Source organism: Lipotes vexillifer, unplaced genomic scaffold, assembly GCF_000442215.2.
Source record: "Lipotes vexillifer unplaced genomic scaffold, Lipotes_vexillifer_v1.1 scaffold1113, whole genome shotgun sequence".
NCBI classification, from domain to species: Eukaryota; Metazoa; Chordata; class Mammalia; order Artiodactyla; family Lipotidae; genus Lipotes; species Lipotes vexillifer.
In genome coordinates this window covers 1,050,458-1,072,238 of record NW_006777938.1, presented here as the reverse complement: position 1 = coordinate 1,072,238, position 21,781 = coordinate 1,050,458, and the positions used below count along the sequence as shown (strand labels likewise).

Below are 21,781 nucleotides of genomic sequence, written 5' to 3'. Positions count from 1 at the left end.
AAAAAAAAAAAAAAAAAAAAAAAAAAAAAAAAAACTTATAAGGGAAAAGAATCTGAAAAAAAAAGATATATATGTATAGCTGAATCACACTGATATACACCTGAAACTAACACAAAACTGTAAATCAACTATACTTCAATAAAACATTTAATTATAATAAAAATAAAATAAAATCATGACAAAAAAATAACTTAGGAATAAACCTAACCAAGGAGGTGAAATACTTATATGCTGACAACAATAAAACACTGATAGAGGATACTGAAGATGATTCAAAGAAACAGAAAGATATGCCATGTTGTTGGATTGGAAGAATTAATATAGTTAAAATGGCCATACTACCGAAAGCAATCTATGTATTTAATGTGATCAATATACCCATGACATTTTTCACAGAAGTAGAACAAATAATCCTAAAATTTATATGGAAAAACAAAAGACCCAGAATTGCCAATGTAATCCTGAGGAAAAAGAACAAAGCTGGAGGCATAACCCTCCCAGAATTCAGGCAATACTACAAAGCTACACTAAGTAAAATAGCATGGTACTGGCACAAAAACAGACATATGGATCAATGGAACAGAACAGAGAGCCCAGAAATAAGCCCACACACCTGCAGTCAATTAATCTCCGACAAAGGAGGCAAGACTATACAGTGGAGAAAAAAGTCTCTTCAGCAAGTGGTGTTGGGAAAGCTGGACAGCCATATATAATTCCATGAAGTTAGAACACTCCCTCACACCATACACAAAAATAAACTGAAAATACAAGATATGACAAGATAAACACAAGATATGGCACCATAAAACTCCTCGAAGAGAACACAGGCAAACACGTTCTCTGACATAAATTGTAGCAATGTTTTCTTAGGTCAGTCTCCCAAGGTAACAGAAATAAAAGCAAAAATAAACAAATGGGACCCAGTCAAGCTTATATGCTTTTGGACAGCAAAGGAAACCATTAACAAAACAAAAAGACAACCTACGGACTAGGAGAAAATATTCACAAACAATGCAACTGACAAGGGCTTAATTTCCAAAATATACCAACAGCTCATACAACTCAATAGTAAAATAACAGAGAACGCAATTAAAAATGGACAGAAGGCCTGAATAGACATCTTTCCAAAGAAGACATACAGATGGCCAACAGGCACATGAAAAGATGCTCAACATTGCTAATAATTAGAGAAATGCAAGTCAAAACTACAGTGAGGTATCACCTCACACCGGTCAGAATGGCCATCATCAAAAAGTCTACAAATAAATGCTGGAGAGGGTGTGGAGAAAAGAGAACCCTCCTATATTGCTGGTGGGAATATAAACTGGTGCAGCCACTATGGACAACAGTATGGAGGTTCCTTAAAAAACTAAAAATAGAGTTGCCATATGATCCCACTCCTGGGCATATATCCAGGAAAGACAAAAATTCGGAAAGATACATGCACCCCAACGTTCACAGTAGCACTATTTTACAACATCCAGATGTGGTCTCTACCATCACCTATGAAAAGAGGGACCCTTGAAAAAAATGTCTGAGGCAGGAAATATACAAGGTAAGCCTGGGTTATCTTATGCTAGAAAGCAAGGAACTATCAAAAAGTCCTGTATGAAGTCAAAGTGTATCAAGTCAACAAGATACAGGACACAAGAGTGGAAGGATTAATTTGAACATCAAAATAATGTCTGGAGTAGACTGAAACATTAAATACACAGGAAATCTACAAGCTCATTGTAGTGAAAAGTCATTTGTTTCCTTTGGAAGTTGCTAGAGCACCAACTCACTCTAAAAACTGATAAAGAATCATGCATTTATCTGGTCTTTAAGAAATGTATTTCAGGAAGATAAATTGTTAAGTTCCTTACAGAAAAATTCCAGCTAATGCAGAAAAAGTGATGGAATTTAGACAATCACCATTAATTGAAATAGAGGTCAGGATAACATACACCAGTGAAATGCTAAAATCATTAGGTGACAGGTTAATAAATGGTGAACTTCAAATGCAGGGATCAGGCTGACCCCACCTGAATCCACTGATAAATCATCACTAAAAGTTGGACAACCAGATATGTGCCTTCTGATGTGAAGAGACAGAGTACACAGCACACTTGAGAAAATTCATTCCTAAAATACTGAACCTGAATCTAGTCAAGCCTCTGGATGTAACTTCCACTTTATAGGGATAGAGGACAAAGTTAAAGGACACATAAAGAAGCAAACAGCCATATGTTGACGTTCTACAGGACAAATGACCTGGCTCCTTCAACAAATGAATGATATGAAGAAAAAAGGGAGGAGTAGGAGATGGCAATCAAAACAAATATGTGGATAATGCTTGGACACTGATTCAAACAAAGGAAAAGGCAGGTTATCAGTGATATGCCAGAAACCAGCAATTTTCATGTTCTAGCTATGATTTGATTAATACTGGTTACTAGTTGAGATATTAGCTAGAGCATTTCAGTTAGTGAGTTGTAATATAAATTTAGGAAATACAAATCCAAGGTATATCATAATTCCCTCTCATGACCTCACCTGATTTCCAGACTTGACATTCCCATCGGGATGACACTTGCATCTCAAACATTGTACAACTGAAATCTGAACTCAGGTACATATCTTCTGTTTCCCCTAAACCCATTTTTTATCCCCCAAATTATTTTGGAGTTGCCTTCTACCATCTATATAGTAGCCCTTACCAGGAACCCAGAAAGTTCTTTAAATATAATCAGTTTCTAAGTGCTGCCCAATTTTCCTTCCTAAACAACACTTTTAAAATTTGTCCTCATCTACTTTGCTAATACCACTACCTTAGATCAGGCCCTAGTCTTCCTGAACAATTAAGACATCCTCCTAGCTGCTTATCTTGCTTGTAGTCTTTTCCTCTCATGGCCATCTACCACATAGCTGTCATTTGTCTGTAGAGCAAACTATCATGTCGTTCCTTTGCTTAAAACTCTCCAACAGCTGGTATTTACGACCTTTGTCGTGTGCTGCTTAGTTCTGATACACTGAAGTGACTGCAATTTCACTGTTTGATGCCTTAGCGCCTTTGCTTCCACTGTTCCCTTTGCAAACAACCTCATCCCTTGCCTCCTGATTTAAATTCAAGTGTCAGCTCCAGGAATACCTTCCAGATTGATGTTAGGTAGATGCATCCATACCACCCTGTGAACATTTTATCACTGGGCTGATGACACTATTGAGTTACCGCATAAGACAACACTTTGCTACCTTTACTTATTTCTGTTACAGATGAAATAAATATGAATATAGAGAATATATACCATTCTAGCAAAACTCATCCTCCGTGGACAGATTTTCAGGGCTTAAAGAGACATATTTTGTTCTAAGGGCCCTTGAAGATGGAAAAAGTAAACAATTAGTGGTTCTGTTTTTGTTCAGCCATCACACAAAGAAGTTGAGCATTAGTTAGATAATCCAGAGCATCAGCTTTACCTTCCAATGTATTGTCTGTCCTAACAATCAACTAAAAGTAAAGTGAGTTGTGCAGGTCAGGGTAGCCATCCTAGGATTAAAAACTGCCATAGATGAGCATTGACATGTATGTCAATGAGTTGAATTAACAAGAAGATAATACTGCTGTATGAAATAATGCTCTTAAAGTACAGGAACACCTACATGTTGCTAAAAGATTAATAAACATGATGGAAAAGACAACTATACAGACCGTATTTCCACAAAAATATTTTTTATTACTCTACTCTTCACACTATGCTTGGGAACAGTAATTTATTAAGTCCAAGAGAAAAGATAATTCACTGACAGAATGAAACTTCCAAAGTTTTTCATTTAAAATTTAAAAGTAATTTAACTATAGACAGCATCAGGTAGAGAAGACCTTTATTCTGAACCCCCATAAAAACTAGGTTTTTGTCTATTAGAGAAGTCTCTTCTTGCCAGAACTGGTTTTCCTGTAAGCTCAGTAGGTTCTGGAGCTGATTATTACCACATTGCTCGCTGCACCCCAGACAGTTGCCCATGGTCGGCTAAGTGACGGAAGACGATACGACTAAGCCTCCAGCGCCGCTTTACACCTCGTGGACGGGATGTCATAACACACCGATTTCTGATTCTAACGGGACAGCTATCCCGGGGAAGGGCAGCAATTTCTTCATCAGCCACTTCCTAAGGGAAGTCACAACATTATTTACACAGATCACATGCATTTATTTATTCTAGATGATTAGTTAATGCTCAGAGGAAGAGAACAAAGGGCTAGATTCATTAATGTAGCCAAGTTTGGCAAAAGAACCCTGGACACCACAGTGAACTTTAAGCTCTGAGTAGAAACAAACAGATCAGAAAAATGACAGAAATGTTTGACATACAAGGTAATTTTTCAAAATTTAATTGAAACAACGTAGATACACAAGAATCCACAAACCGTAAGTGTAAAGCTCAACAAGTTTTCACAAACAGAACATAGCTGTGTAACCAGCAACTAGATTAAGAAAAATTATCCGCACCCCAAGCCTTCCCTCTGCCTCCTTTCAGTCACTGACCTCCTGGCTAAGAGCTAACCTGGTTACTAACACCACAGATGAATTTTTCTTGTTTTGATTTTATATAAATGTAACCATGGAGTATAATAAAAACCATTCTTTTTTTATTCATTTCTGTTTGGCTTCTTTCACTCAATAAAATACTTGTGAGAGTCTTCATACTGGTACATGTGTTGTAATTTGTTCATTCTCATTGGTGCTAATTTTTGTTGTGTGAATATGCCATAATTCATTTATCCATTGTACAGCTGATGGACATCTGGGTAGTTTCTAGTTTTGGGCTATTACAAATAGAGCTGCTATAGACATTCTCATTTCTCTTTTGGAAAATATATGAATGCATTTCTGTTGTCTCCCCAAACGATTTTTTCCCAGCTTTACTGAGATATAACTGACATATAACACTGTATAAGTTTAAGGTGTACAATGTGATATTTTGATGCATGTATATACTGTGAAAAATAATTACCACAATAAGGTTAGTTAACACCTCCATCACCCCACATAATTACTTTTTTGTGCGCGTGAGAACACTTAAGATTTACTCTTTTAGCAACTTTCAAGTATATAATACGGTATTGTTAACTGTAGTCACCATGTTGTACTTATTCAACCCCAGGACTTATGCACCTTAAAACTGGAAGTCTGTACCCTTTGGCCAACATCTCCCCATTTTCCCCAGTCCCCAGCCTCTGGTAACCACCATTCTACTCTGTTTCTATGAATTCGTTATTTTAGATTCCACATATAAGAGAGATCATACAGTATTTGTCTTTTTCTGACTTACTTCACTTAGCATAATGCCCTCAAGGTACATCCATGTTATTGCAAAGGGCAGGATTTCCTTCTATTTTACGGCTAAATAGTATCGTACTCTGTGCCTGTGTATGAATCACATTGAGTGTCACATTCATCTGTTGATGGACATTCAAGGGGTTTCCATGTCTTGGCTATTGTGAATAATGCTGGAGTGAACATAGGGGTGCAGATATCACTTCTATTTCTATCTAGTGATTTCATTTCCTTCAGATTTATACTGAGAAATGGAATTCTTGGATCATACATGGTAGTTCTATTTTTAACTTTTTGAGGAAACTCCATACTGTTTTCCATAGCGGCTGCACCAATTTACATTCCCGCCAACAGTGCACAAGGGTTCTCTTTTCCACATCCTCGCCAAAACTTATCTCTTGTCTTTTGGATAGTAGCCATTCTGACAGGTGTGAGGTGAGAGCTCTTTGTGTTTTCATTTGCATTTCCCTGATAAGTGATGTTGAGCATCTTTTCGTGTACCTGTTGGCCATTTTTATGTCTTTTTTAGAAAAATGTCTACTCAGGTTCTCTGCCCATTTTTTAATCAAAAAAAAATTGGGGGGGCTACTGAGTTGTATGACTTCCTTACATTTTCAGGGTATTAACCCCTTATCAAGTACATGACTTGCAAATATTTTCTCCCATTTTGTAGAGTGCCTTTTCATGTTGTTGTTTCTTTTAGTGTGATGTAGTCTACTTGCTTATTTTTGCTTTTGTTGTTCGCACCTTTGGTGTCACACCTAAAGAATCACTGCAAAGACAAATGGCAAAGAACTTTTTTACCCTTTGTTTTCTTCTAGCAGTTTTACACTTTCAGGTCTGTCCTTTAAGTCTTTAACCCATTTCAAGTTAATTTTTGTGAGTGGGGTAAGATAGGGGTCCAATTTCATTCTTTCACATGTGAATATCCAGTCTCCCCAACACCATTTATGGAGAAACTATCCAATACCCACTGAGTATTTTTGGCTACCTTGTCAAATATTTGTTGACTACGTATCTGTGGCTTTATTTCTGGGTGTCTGTTTTTATGCCAATACCATACAATTTTGAATATTATAGCTTTTAAATCAGGAAATGTGATACCTCCAGCTTTTTTTTTTGTTTTTCTTTCTCGGGATTGCTTTGACTATTCGAGGATCTTTTGTAGTTCCATACAAATTTTAAGATTATTTTTTCTATTTTTGCTTCTTCAATTTCTTTCATCAGTGCATACAGTTTTCAGTGTACAAATCTTTCACCTTCGTAATTTCTAGGTTTAGTTTTGATGCTACTGTAAATGGGATTGTTTTATTTCTTTTTCAGATAGTTTGTCAGTGTATAGAAACACAACTAAATTTTGTAGGTTGGTTTGGTAACCTGCAACTTTACTCAATTTATGGATTAGTTCTAACAGTTTCTTGGTGGAGTCTTTAGGGTTTTCTGTATATAATATCATGTTGTCTGCAAATAGAGAGAGTTTTACTTCTTCCTTCCTGATTAGATGCCTTCTATCTCTGTTTCTTGCCTGATAGCTCTGGCTAGGCTTTCTAGTACTCTGTTGAACAGAAGCGGCAAGAGTAGACATCCTTGTCTTGTTCCTGATCTTACAGGAAAAACTGTTGAATTTGGTTTCCTAGTATTTTGTTGAGAATTCTTACCTCTCTATTCATCGGGGATACTGACCTGTAGCTTTCTTCTTGTAGTGTCCTGATCTGGCTTTGGTACCAGGGCAATGCTGGGCTCATAAAATGACTTTGGGAATGTTTCCCTCTTCTTCAATTTTTTGGAAGAGTTTGAGAAGGATTGGCACTAATTCCCCTTTAAATGTTTGGTTGAATTCACTCATGAAGGCACACAGTCCTGGGCTTTTCTTAGTAGGTTTCTGATTACTGATTCAATCTCCTTACTCATTATTGGTCACTTCAGATTTTCTAGTTCTTCATGATTCAGTCTTGATAGGTTATATGTTTCTAGGAATTTATCCATTTCTTCTAGGCTAGGCAATTTGTTGGCATACAATTGCTCTTATCAGTCTCTTATGATTCTCTGTATTTATTTGGTATCAGTTGTAATGTTTCCTCTTTCACTGCTGATTTTATTGGAGTCTTCTCTCTTCTTTACTAGGTTAGCCTAGCTAAAGGCTCATCAATTTTATCTTTTCAAAAAACCAGCTCTTAGTTTCACAGATCTTTAGTTTTTCCGGTTTCTATTTGCATTAATTTCTGCTCTGCTCTTTGTTTCTGCTAACTTTGGGCTTACCTGTTCTTCTTTTTCTAGTTCCTTGAGGTGTAAGTTAGGTTATTTTCTGTAAGATTTTTGAATCATAAAAGTCTGAAACCTCTGGACTGAACATCAAGTAGGAGGAAAATGTGGTTTGAGGTGAAGTTGAAGAAGAAGGAAGGGCAGGAGCCCTCAGAACCTGGACACCTATGGTAAAGCCTCTGACGGCTGGAGATGCAAAGACGAGTGATCAAGTGAGACTTACATTTTTAAAAGATCATTTGCAACGTAGGGAAATAAATATGGTAAGGGCAAAAATGGTTCAGGGGAGAAAAACAGAGATTACTGCAGTAGTTAGCACTACGGTTTTGTCAGTACAGATTTATTATTATGTATGTGGTTAAAGTATGTGTATTATTGTGTGTGTGTGTGCATGTGTGTGTGTGTGCGTGTGTGTGTGATTGACCCTGTACTAGACTATGATGGAAGCAAAATAATTACTCTAACATATTAGAAGTACATAAATGAGAAAATGTATATGAAAGCCACTAAATTTATATCAACTATTAAGCATTAAGAGTAGTTCCTGATCTCCAAAAGCTTATGCATGTGCTATTAAGAAATACTGAGGGGCTTCCCTGGTGGTGCAGTGGTTGAGAGTCCACCTGCCGATGCAGGGGACACGGGTTCGTGCCCCAGTCTGGGAAGATCCCACATGCCACGGAGTGGCTGGGCCCGTGAGCCATGGCCGCTGGGCCTGCGCGTCCGGAGCCTGTGGTCCGCAATGGGAGAGGCCACAACAGTGAGAGGCCCGTGTACCGCAAAAAAAAAAGAAATACTGAGAGAATTACATAAAACAACATGATTAAGTCAATGAATGGTAGACAGTAAATGCTATAGAGACAGGAGAAATGATTGGGCTGGCAGAATGAAGTAAAGTTTCATGGAGACAGAACTTGAAGAATACCTACAAATTGTTTACACATGTGTGAATGTGAAGATTTAAGGCAGTGTACAAATGAGGAAACTGGGCAAAGGGAAAATGAAACAAAAGAGCATTCTGTGAGTGCCTGTGAGTTTGTTAGCACTGGGGCATAAATTTGACTTGTAAGCTAGTTGGCAGGCAACATAGTGCCATGATCACTTCCCATGATTCATAGAGTCTCTGCACAGCTATTGCTGGTTCTCATACCACAGACTCTTCTGGGGATCTTCATACATTTGTCCTCCACAACATCTTAAGCTGAGCTTCTCAGGAGCCACTTCTTATTACTCGCTAAATATAGGCAAGTAGCTTAATATCACTACAGTAAAAGTCATAACAGAATGGTCCAGGGCACTCAGTTTTCTGCTTATCTGGCTTAATTTAGACAAGATTTAAAAAGAATCCACAGTAATGAGGGGCCTGTATATTATTCTCCAAATTTATATAAATGAAATATTATTTACTCTGAGCTTTTGATAAGTTTAATGGCTTTGAATTTGAGTTATACTCTCTGATAAGACTCTTTTTTTTTTTTTTTTTTGCTCCAGACACGCAGGCTCAGCGGCCATGGCTCACGCACGGGTCCAGCCGCTCCGCAGCATGTGGGATCTTCCCGGACCGGGGCACGAACCCATGTCCCCTGCATCGGCAGGCGGACTCTCAACCAGTGTGCCACCAGGGAAGCCCCTGATAAGACTCTTGAATGCAGGTATTTTATGTCACCAGTTAGGCAGGACTTATGATTCAGGGAGTCAAACAGAGTTGACATTCTCTTATTCAAGTTAAAGAGTGTGACAAGAAAGTAAACCTAAATGGAAGGCCACCTCATGGGCACAGGAATTCAGAGAGGCAGGCTTAGGGATGGCCCTGGATAAGGAACTGTGTAGGCCATGTGCTGGGCACCTGGCCCCATGCATTGGCAAAGACTCCCAATGCCTTGAGAGTTGAATGATTGGGATGATTGGAGAAATAACTATCCAATTTCTGTGTGGTTACCTTGCATCAGTACTTTCTAAGCATCACCTAATGAAATGGTTAAAGATCTAGTTAAGAATGAATAGTTCTTTTTAAATTTGAAACTCATCAAAATCAGTTATAAGGGTATTTGTTTACGTTGACTGGAAAAAAGTCTGATTACATTCTTCAGAAAGTATATTGATACTAAGTCACAACAAATAGTATTAAAAGTGATCTGATTTGAGTTAATGATTTTATGGTAGATACTCATCTTACTTAGCTAACCTGAAGGTCTTTTGGCAGAATGGTATTCTTCCTGAGAGAATTGATCCGAAGCCTCTCATCTGCATACTCATAGGCCATTTTTCTTCTCTTCACATCACGCAACATTTTCCAATCTACATAGTAACTTCGAACTTGGCCTGAAGCTGATGAAGGAACCACCTAAGAGACAGAGACAAGGAACAAGTGAAGGACAGTCAGACCCAGACTCTGGCAGTTTCTTCATCCTGTGATCCTCTTTTACTCACTATTTATGACCTTTTATCCTCCAAGTAATTGTGGATAATTTAATAATTTAAAATAACAGACTTCTTAATTCAGAACAAATAACTTTTATGGACATACATTAAGCCAAAATGGTGGTAATTAATACAATGCCAATAATGTGGGCTGGAAAGTGAAAAATTTTCTGAGATTTTTTATATAATTCTGCTTTACCTCTACTTGGGTTAATAAATATACGGTTCAAAAGTCAAAAAAGTATAGCAAGGGGGAGGAGGCCAAGATGGTGGAGTAGAAAGACATGGCGCTCCCCTGCTCCCACAAATACATCAAAGATACATCTACACGTGGAACAATCCATACATGATACCTACTGAGAGCCTGCGGAAGATCTCAGACAACCAAAGCTGCAAGAAAGATTTCCACAAAACCATGTAGGATGAAGGGAAAAGGGAGAAGAGGAATTGGGATGGGACCTGCACCCTTGGGAGGGAGCTGTGAAACACGAAAGGTTCCCTCACCCTGGGGACCTCCTTCACTGGCTGGGAGGTCTGCTGGGACAGCTAGGGAGCTTCAGAGGCTCAAAAGCAGAGTGCAGGAGCTGGTCTGCTGCCCCACAGGGTAGAGAGACCAGCACAGACGGTCTTTGCCACATTGCCACACTTTCCAGTCTGAGGTGCACCTGCTGGCGTGCATAGTGATTGGGTGTTCAAACTCAGGCTTCAGCAGACAGACCTGGGGAGATGACTCGGTTTGGCTGTGTGAAGACAGCTCAAAGGGCCTGGAGTGTGGCCCGAGCCACAACTGGGGGTGTGCACAGGATGGAGCATGAGGCTGCCGTAGGAGCCCCACTGTCAACATGGGAAGGGAGGGGCATGGGTCCACTATAGCAGCCTCACTATCAGCATGCTCACAGCAGGGCACAGCTCCAACCGCAGTGGGTTTTGCAAACTTTGTGGGCACGCACACATGGAGGTGGCACTGAATACGGAGGTGATCACTGGCACTCCTGCTTTAGGTGTGGGGCTGCAGCTCCAGAGGACTTTCTCGCCCATGGTTTTGTGAGGGTATCTCACCCATACCTATCTCCAAGCCGATTGCAGCCCCCGAGGGCAGTGCCAGCAACAGTGATCTTTGTGGGTGTGCACACCAGGTGGCAGGCAGTGTCACAGAGTTGCACATCACAGCAAACAGCTCCTGGGGAGGAACACACAGGGGCTCCTTTCCCAGAGGGAGTGTTCTAGTCCTGCCTACCTCACATTGAAGCTTAGAATCGGATCTAGGGGCTTCCACTCCAACAAACGGGGAGCAGACTCTACCCCTGACAGGGTTGTACAATCACAGAGAAAAGAGGAGGCCCTGCCCAACATCCAGTGCAGGCTCCAGTCAACACAATATCAAACACACCACCTATATCAAGGAGACAAGGGCCAGTACACCCTGAGGAAAGACACAGCAAGCCAAAAACAGCCCTCGCACCAAAAATACTGGACTCATACAGTCTACACAGGGTCACTCCCAGATAAAAACAGCCCTTCAAAACCACAGTAGACAACTGTTTTCCCTAAATTCAGAGTAAGAGGGACTTCCCTGCTGGCACAGTGGTTAACAATATGCCTGCCAATGCAGGGGATACAGGTTCAAGCCCTGGTCTGGGAAGATCCCACATGCCACGGAGCAACTAAGCCCGTGTGCCACAACTACTGAGACTGCGCTCTAGAGCCCGTGAGCCACAACTACTGAGCCTGTGTGCCACAACTACTGAAGCCTGTGCACCTAGAGCCCGTGCTCCGCAACAAGAGAAGCCACTGCAATGAGGAGCCCATGCATCGCAATGAAGAGTAGCCCCGCTTGCTGCAACTAAGAAAGCCCACATGCAACGAAGACCCAATGCAGCCAAAAATAGAATATAAATAAATAAATTTAATACTTAAAAAAATAAATTCAGAATAAGAGAAATATAAGTAAAATGAAAAAGCAGAAGAATTACTCCCAATTAAAAGAACAGATGAAATCCCCTGAAAGAACAAGCAATGAAACAGACCTCTCCAGTCTATATGACCCCAAGTCCACAAAGGAAGTAATAAAAATGCTGAAGGGAGAGCAGCCAAGATGGCAGAGAAGGACCCTAAGCACACCTCCTCTCACGAGCTCACAAAAATCAGAACAATCTGCAGAACCATTGTTAAAAAGGACTGAAACTTAGCAAAAAAGATTCTCTACATCTAAATACATAAAGATGGAACCACAACGAGATGGGCACACTCATGATATAATCAAATCCCATACCCCCAGGTGTGCAACCCACAAACTAGAGAATAATTATATTGCACAAGTTCTCCCAAAGAAGTGAGAGTTCTGAGCTTGTCAGGCCCCACTCCCAGCCCAGGGGGCTGACATGGGGAAGAGGAGCCCCCAGAGCATTTGGCTTTGAAGGCCAGTGGGGCTTGATTGCAAGAGTTCCACAGGAATGGGGGAAATAGAGACTTCACTCTCAAAGTGCACACACAAAATCTCACATGCACTGGACCAAGGGCAAAAGCAGTAATCTGACAGAAGCCTGGGCCAGACCTACCTGCTGGTCTTGGAGGGTCTCCTGGGGAGGTGGCTGTGGCCCACCCTGGGGACACAGACTCTGGTGCCTGATATATCAGGGAGCATTCATCTGCATGTGTGAGCTCTTGTGGAGGCTGACATTTTGGCACAAAGACCTGGCCCCACCCATCCACAGGCTCAAGTGCTGAGGGGCACTGAGGCAAACAATACAATGGGCAGGGACACAGTCAAACCCATCAGCAGACAGGCTACCTAAAGACTTCCTGAGCTCACAGCCTCCTCTAGATATGGCCCTAGACACGGTCCTGTCCATCAGAGGACCAAGACCCAGTTCTACCCACCAGGGGACAGGCACCAGCCCCTCCCACCAAGAAGCCTGCACAAGCCTCTACACCAGGCTCACCTACCAGGGGACAGTCACTAGAAGCACGAAATCTACAGTTCCGCAGCCTGCAGACTGAGTCCACAAACACAGGCCAGACACTGCCCTGGGACCAGCTGGCCCCTGGTCCTTGAGGGATGAGAGGGGAGTGCACTGCTGGGACACAAATGACGTTTCCTACAGAGGGCCAGTTTTCCAAGGCGGAGGACCGAAACCAACCTACCACATACATAAAACACAAATAGCAATTTACATAAAATGAGGCAACAGAGGAATATGGTTCACACGAATAAACAAGATAAAACCCCAGAAGAACAACTAAGTCACGTGGAGATAGGCAATTCACCCAAGCAAGAGTTCAGAGTAATGATCATAAAGACGATCAAAGAACTTGGGAGGAGAACAGATGCACAGAGCAAGTAATCAGGAGTTTCCAAAAAAGAATTAGAAAATATAAGGAATATAAAGAACTAAAGAAAACAATAACTGATATGAAAAATACACTAGAAGGAATCTATAGTAGACTAAATGATTCAGAAGGATGGATCAGTGAGCTGGAAGACAGAGGTAGTGGAAATCACTGCCACTAAACAGAAAGAAGAAAAAAGAATGAAATGAAATGAGGACAGCTTAAGAAACCTCTGGGATAACATCAAGCACACTAATACTGGCATTTTATGGATCCCAGAAGGAGAGAGAAAGGGTGGTCTGGGAAAATAAATGAACAGATAATAGCTGGAAACTGCCCTAACCCGGGGAAGGAAATAGTCACCCAAGTACAGGAAGTGCAGAGAGTCCCATACAGGATTAACCCACAGAGGAATACACCACAATGCATTGTAAGCAAGATGACAAAAGTTAAATATAAAGAGAGATTATTAAAAGCAACAAGGGAAAAGCAACAAATAACACACAAGGGAACTCCGATAAGGCTATCAGCTGATTTTTCAGCAGAAACTACAGCCTAAAAGGGAGTGGCATGATATACTTAAAGTGATGAAACAGAAAAACCTACAACCAAGAATACTCTACCCAGCAAGGCTCTCATTCAGATTTCATGGAGAAATCAAAAGCTTTACACACAAGCAAGAGCTAAAAGAATTCAGCACCACCAAACCAGCTATACAGCACCTGCTAAAGGAACTTCATTAGGTGGAAATGAAAAGGGCACAACTAGAAACAAGCAAATTACAAAATGGAAAAGCTCATTGATAAAGGCAAACATACAATAAAGGTAGAAAATCATCCATGCACAAAGCTAGTAGGGAGGTTAAAAGACTAAAGTAGTAAAATCATTTGTAACCACGGTAAGCAGTTAAGCGATACACAAAACAATCTGACGTAAAATGTAAAATCAAAAACAGCAATAGTGAGCTTCCCTGGTGGCGCAGTGGTTGAGAGTCCGCCTGCCGATGCAGGGGTCACAGGTTCGTGCCCCAGTCTGGGAAGATCCCACATGCCGCGGAGCGGCTGGGCCCATGAGCCATGGCCGCTAAGCCTGCGCGTCCAGAGCCTGTGCTCCACAACGGGAGAGGCCACAACAGTGAGAGGCCCACGTACCGCAAAAAAAACTCCAAAAAAACCAAAAAACAGTAATAGTGAGGAAAGGAGACTACAAATGCAGTGTATCTAAAATGCATTAGAAATTAAGAGATGAGCAACTTGAAACAAGCATGTATAAATATAGACTCCTATACAAAAACCTCATGGTAACTGCAAAACAAAAAATCTATGATAGACAGACACAAAAAAGAAAAAGGAATCCAAACATACCACTAAAAATAGTCATCAAATCACAACACAGGAGAACAGGAGAAAAAAGGGCAAAAAAAGACCTACAAAAACAAATCCAAAGCAATTAACAAAATAGTAATAGGAACATACATATTGATAATTACCTTAAATGTAAACAGACCAAATGCTCCAACCAAAAGACACAGACTGACTGAATGGATACAAAAACAGGACCAGTATATTTGCTGCCTACAAGAGACACACTTCAGATCTAAAGACACATACACACTGAAAGTGAGGGAATGGAAAAAGGTACTCCATACAAATGCATATCAAAAGAAAGCCAGAACAGCAATATTTATATCAGACAAAATAGACTTAAAAAAAAAAAAAAGACAGTTACAAGAGACAAAGAAGGACACTACATAATGATCAAAGGATCAATACAAGAATATATAATAATTTTAGTGGGGGACTTTAACACCCCACTTACATCAATGGACAGATCATCCAGACAGAAAATCATAAGGAAACACAAGCCTTAAATGACACATTAGACCAGATGGACTTAATTGATATTTATAGAGCATTCCATCTGAAAGCAGCAGAATACACATTCTTTTCAAGGGCACATGGAACATTCTCCAGGATAGATCACATGCTGGGCAACATAGCAAACCCTAGTAAATTTAAGAAAACTGAAATCATATCAAGCATCTTTTCTGACCACAACACTATGAGGATAGAATTCGACTACAAGAAAAGACTGCAAAAGCACAAACACATGGAGGTTAAACAATATGCTACGAAACAATCAATGGATCACTGAAGAAGTCAAAGAGGAAATCAAAAAATACCTGGAGACAAATGAAAATGAAAACACAACAATCCAAAATCTATGGGACACAGCAAAAGCAGTTCTTAGAGGGAAGTTTACAGAGATGCAAGGAAACAAGAAAAATCTCAAACAGCCTAACCTTACACCTAAAGCAACTAGAGAAAGAAGAACAAAACCCAAAGTTAGTAGAAGGAAAAAAATCATAAAGATCAGAGCAGAAATGAAATAGAGACTTAAAAAATAGGAATGATGATGAAACTAAAAGCTAGTTCTTTGAAAAGATAAACAAAATTGATAAGCCTTTACCAGACTCATCAAGAAAAAAAGGGAGCAGTCCCAAATCAATAAAATAGAAATAGAGAAGTTACAACTGCCACCACAGAAATACAAAGAATCATAAGAGACTACTTTGAGCAACTATATGCCAATAAAATGGACAACCTAGAAGAAATGGACAAATTCTTAGAAAGGTACAATCTTGCAAGACCAAACCAGGAAGAAATAGAAAATATGAACAGACCAATTATAAGTAGTGAAATTGGGTTGGTAATTTAAAAACTCCCAACAAGCCAAAGTCCAGGACCAGACGGCTTCACAGGTGAATTCTACCGAACATTTAGAGAAGAGTTCATAACTATCCTTGTGAAACTATTCCCAAAAATGGCAGAGGAAGGAACACTTCTGAACTCATTCTATGATACCACCATCACCCTGATACCAAAACTAGACAAAGAACCCACACAAGAAAAGAAAAGTACAGGCCAAAATCACAGATGAACATAGATTCAAAAATCCTCAACTAAATATTAGCAAACCAAATCCAACGATAGGTTAAAAGGATCATATACCATGATCAAGTGGGATTTATCCCAGGGATGCAAGGATTTTTCAATATCTGCAAATCAATCAGTGTGATACACCACATTAACACATTGAAGAATAAAAAGCATATGATCATCTCAATAGTTGCAGAAAAAGCTTTTGATAAAATTCAACATCCATTTACGATAAAAACTCTCCATAAAGTGGGCACAGAGGGAACCTACCTTAACATAATAAAGGCCATATATTACAAACCCACAGCTAACATCATACTCAATGGTAAAAAGCTGAAAGCATTTCCCCTAAGATCAGGAACAAGACAAGGATGGCCACTCATGCCACTTTTATTCAACTTAGTTCTGGAAGTCCTAGCCACAGCAATCAGAGACAAATAGAAATTAAAGGAATCCAAAATGGAAAAGAATAAATAAAACTGTCGCTGTTTGCAGATGACACTATACACAGAAAATCCTAAAGACGCCACAAGAAAGCTACTAGAGCTCGTCAACGAATTTGATAAAGTTGCAGGATACAAAATTAATACACAGAAATCTGTTGCATTTCTATACACAAACAATGGAATATCAGAATGAGAAATTGAGGAAACAATTTATATTGTTATATTAACAATATAAACAATTTATATTGTTATATTAACAATATAAACAATATATTATTAACAATAATATAAACAATTTTTTTTATTTAGAGAATACTTTATTAGTTTCTGTAATCAAACCCATGTAGATAAGACCTTACATATTTAATACAGTGTGTTACCCCTGTACAAATGGAAAAAATTATGTTTAACGTTTCTAGACCAATATGGCTGTTGATTTCTGTACAATGCCAACCCAACATGGTACAACTGGGATACTTCTCCAAAGTTGACAGCACAGCTAAAGTTTCCCATCACAAGAATAAAGTACCTATGAATAAGCCTACCTAAGGAGGCAAAAAACCTGTACTGCAAAAACTGTAAGACACTGATGAGAGACACTGAACATGGCACAAACAGATGGAAAGATGGGTTGGAAGAATCAATATTGTTAAAATGACCACACTACCCAAGGCAATCTATAGATTCAGTGCAATCCAATGGCAATAGATTAGATAGAAATCAACCACAAGAAAAAGACAAGTGTGATCCAATGGCATATCAAATTACCAATGGCATTTTTCACAGAACTAGAACAAACAATGTTTAAATTTATATGGAAACAGAAAAGACCCAAAACAGCCAAAACAATCTTGAGAAAGAAGAATGGTACTGGAGGAATCACCTTTCTTGACTTCAGACAATACTACAAAGTTAGAGAAATCAATACAGTATGGTAGTGGAACAAAAACAGACACATAGATTAATGGAACAGGATAGAAAGCCTAGAAATAAACCCACACATCTATGGTCAATTAATCTATGACAAAGGAGGCAAGAATATACAATGGAGAAAAGACAGTCTCTTCATTAAAAGGTCCTGGAAGAACGGTACAGTTATGTGCAAAAGAATGAAATTAGAACACAATAGATAAAAATAAACTCAAAATTAAAGACCTAAATGTAAGACTAGATACTATAAAACTCCTAGAAGAAAACATAGGCAGAAAACTCTTTGACATAAATTGCAACAATATGTTTTTGGATCCACCTCCTAGTGTAATGGAAATTAAAACAAAAATAAACAAATGGGACCCAGTTAAACTAAGCTGCTGCACAGCAAAGGAAATCATAAAGAAAACAAAAAGAAAACCAACCAACTACGAGAAAATATTTGCAAACAATACTTCTGACAAGGGATTAATTTCCAAAATATACAAACAGCTCACACAGCTTAATATTAAAAAAAAAATAACCCAATCAAAAAATGGACAGAAGACCTAAATAGTACTAAATAGACATTTCTCCAAAGAAGACATACAGATGGCCAAAAAGCACATGAAAAGATGCTCAATATTGCTAATTATTAGAGAAATGCAAATCAAAACTAAAATGAGGTATCACTTCACACAGGTCAGAATGGACACCATCAAAAAGTCTACAAATAACAAATGCTGGAGAGGTTGTGAGAAAAGGGAACCCTCCTACACTTTGGTGGGAATGTAAATTGGTATAGCCACTATGGGAAACAGTATGCAGATTTCTCAAGAAACTGAAAATAGAGTTACCATATGATCCTGCAATCCCAGTCCTGGGCATATATCTGGAAAAAAACTCTAATTAGAAAAGATACATGAACACCCATGTTCATAGCAGCACTATTTACAATAGCCAAGACATGGAAGCAACCTAAGTGTCCATCAATAGGTGAATGGATAAAGAAGATGAAATATTACTCAGCCATAAAAAAGAAAGAAATAATGCCATTTGCAGCAACATGGATGGACCCAGAGATTATCATACTAAGTGAAGCAAGTCAGACAGAGAAAGACAAATATAACTTATATGTGGAATCTAAAAAGTAGTACAAATGAACTTATTTACAAATCAGAAACAGACTCACAGACACAGAAAACAAACTTATGGTTACCAAAAGGGATAAAAGGACGGGAGGAAGGAGAGGTAGATAAATCAGGAATATAGGATTAACAGATACACATTAGCATATATAAAACAGATAAACAAGGATTTACAGTATAGCACAGAGAAATAGATTCAATATCTTATAATAACCTATAATGGAAAAGAATCGAAAATATATATATAAAACACACCAAATATAACCAAATCACTTTGCTGAAATCAACTATAGTTCAATAAAAAAATGAAATTTTAAAAAAGTATAGACATACAGTGGATTCACCCTCCCACCTCGTCCCTCACCAGCCGAGTGACCATACTCCCACCTCCAGAGGTATCCAGTTACTAGTTTCCTGTGCAGCCTTCCAGAGATTTTTGTCTATAAAATACATGTACACACGCCCACTCCCATGTTTCTCCCCCTATCCCCTTTTTTCACATTTAACAATACATCTTGGAGATCTTTCCATATCCATATGCCCAAAAGCTTCCACATTGTTTTAGGTCACATAATATTCCACTATATGGATGTGACCAGGTTCAGGAGACACTACCTCAAAATATGGCTCCTTTGGCATACTGACTATTTCAAGCAAATGGAATTTGAGAAACAGCAGGTGCAAGAAGGACTTTCTGACCTTCCCCTGAAACAGGTCATAAGACCCTTATGTGAGAGGTGCCCTCCCTATAGCCAGGGCATGAAAGAAGCATCTTTATCTCTGAAGCCTGAGGGACACCGAGAAGAATCTGAATAACAGGCCTTGCTAAGTTTCCCTTAGTTTTCTACACTTAGCCCATACCTTTTGTCTTATCAAATTTCCCCATGACTTTCCAGGCTTCATCAAACCTAGCACAAAACTACTCAGGTTTAACTTCTTTGGGTCTTCATTTCCCTATGAAACTTCCCGTGTCCCGTAAAACTTACAAATTTGTGTGCTTTTCTCTTGTTACAAGGGCCCCAGCTGAGAACTTAGAAGAAGATAAAGCAGTTACTTTTTCCTCCCCACAGATGCATCATGATTTATTATCCTGTGACCTACTGGTGGACAGCTAGACCATACCTCACCAGTTATCATTATAAACAATGCTGCAATGAATAATGTCTTATGTAAATCATTTCATATATATTTCTATGTATCAGTAGGATAAATTCTTGGAAGCAGAACTGCTGGATCAAAGCATTATTTCAAAATGATAATTTGAAATTATCACTGACCTAATATTTCTTAGCATGAGTTGTCCAGTAATAAAATAGTAGGCTCCTCATTGTCACATGTTTACATGGTGAGAGTTTACAATTCTGACTGACAGTACAGGCATAGAGAGTATAGGCCACTAGAAACTCTAGTCTCCCCCAAACCAGAGCAAATATTATATGTTCGTTAAATTGCAGCTATAGAAAATAATGATGGTCTCTTATAACTGCTGTTTTAGAAACAAATATATGTACAGCATTATACAGAATATAAAGCTGAAAATGAGAATACTAGATTAGAAAGAAAACGTTTTTTCAATCTATTAACAAAATATAAACTGAGCATCTACAATGCTTCAAAGTCTCATGGGGAAATACAACAACTCTAAAATCTGGTTTTTGGAAATAAGAGAGCATGAAGGAAATTTCAATATCGATTTGACACGACTGAGTCAAATGAACACGTGGTCACTGTGGCTGGAAATGAGCATCATGGAAAGGAAGGGAGAGAAGGTGAGGTTTTTCCAAACCAAAAGAGGAAATGAACAAGATATAGTGGTAAGGTCTGAGGAGATCATTTTGGCTGAAAGAATTCACATTAAGGGTCAATGCAAGGTTTGTTTTTATCTATGAAATTGAAAGTTAAAGAGAATTAGAAAACAAAAATAAACATTTTTCCCCTCAATTCTTTTCCAGACTATTCCTAATCAACATTCTCTCTACCATCTCCTAACAGGTTTCTATTTATTTAAGAAAACAAAACAAAACACCTTTCATTCTTTTTGCACAACTTTTTTTCTGACTATGAAAGCAATACACTTTTAAAATAAACATTTATTGGTCTATTATAGTAATTTCTTCTGTAAATAGTGTATGTCCTTTGCCCACATTTCTATTGTCAGTATTTTACCAGTTTATAACAGTGCTTTATATATTAAGATTACATTCTGTTCTGTACTTACTCTATCCTGCCCCTCTCTCTCACCCCTCTTCACCTCCTAAAACTCTTCCATTGGGCCCTCTTCAACTCATGGTCTACCATTGTCGAAATTTTCTAAATCCTCAATTCCTTAACATCTCCTTCAGATATTTGCTCTAGAGAATCTTGAATCTCAGATAGTTTCCCTGTAGCTCTTTTTTTCTCCCACAAGTGGGAGAAAGCTTCCTGGCTCTTTGCTGCAGCTTCCGGACTGTCCCTCCTTCCTGAAAGGAAGCTTCGGCTCTCGTGCCACTGGGTTATACTCCCACCACAGGTCACCACTGCAGTCATCTATCACAGCCCCCACCGTTCCCTTTCGTTTTTCACTCACTGTAAATGCTGGCTCACTGTCGCTCTCTCCAATATTCTTCCTGTCTTAATTCCTGGTGATCTCAACACACATGAAATTACACTGTGATCTCTCCATTCTTCAAACTCTTTTCCTCCAGTGATTTTTGTCCTCCACTCTTCTTTACCTATTCACTTCCATGCCCTAGGTCTTTTATTACCAATAGGTGCAAGCCCTCCATTGTCTCAGCTGTGTGAATCTCATTCTCTATCACTTCTTTCTAGCTTGCTCCTTCTAACACCTCATAACAGCTCCTCTGAGACTTATAATCCATTGTTCCTACCAGCTTTTCACTGGCTCTCAGCTTTTGATTTCCTATCTCCCGCTTACCCAGCCTGAATTCCATGGTCCGTAAATACAATGTCGTCTTTCATACACCCTCAACTCCCTGGTCCCTCTCTCACTTCACTGTACTGGCTCTAAT

At 39.1% G+C, this 21,781-nt stretch overlaps 1 protein-coding gene across 1 annotated transcript in view; it reads right to left on the bottom strand.

The window, feature by feature from the left end:
* Positions 1–3,873: 3,873 nt before the first annotated feature.
* The window catches only part of MRPS14 (mitochondrial ribosomal protein S14), a 19,991-nt gene continuing 2,083 nt past the window's right edge, over positions 3,874–21,781 (bottom strand). Inside the window, exons 2-3 of the mRNA XM_007451367.1 lie at positions 9,766–9,924; positions 3,874–4,149 (exon numbers count right to left, since the gene is read on the bottom strand). Of these exons, the coding sequence (XP_007451429.1) occupies positions 3,967–4,149; positions 9,766–9,924 (342 nt within the window). The 3' untranslated portion in view covers positions 3,874–3,966. The remainder of the gene's footprint in view (positions 4,150–9,765; positions 9,925–21,781) is intronic.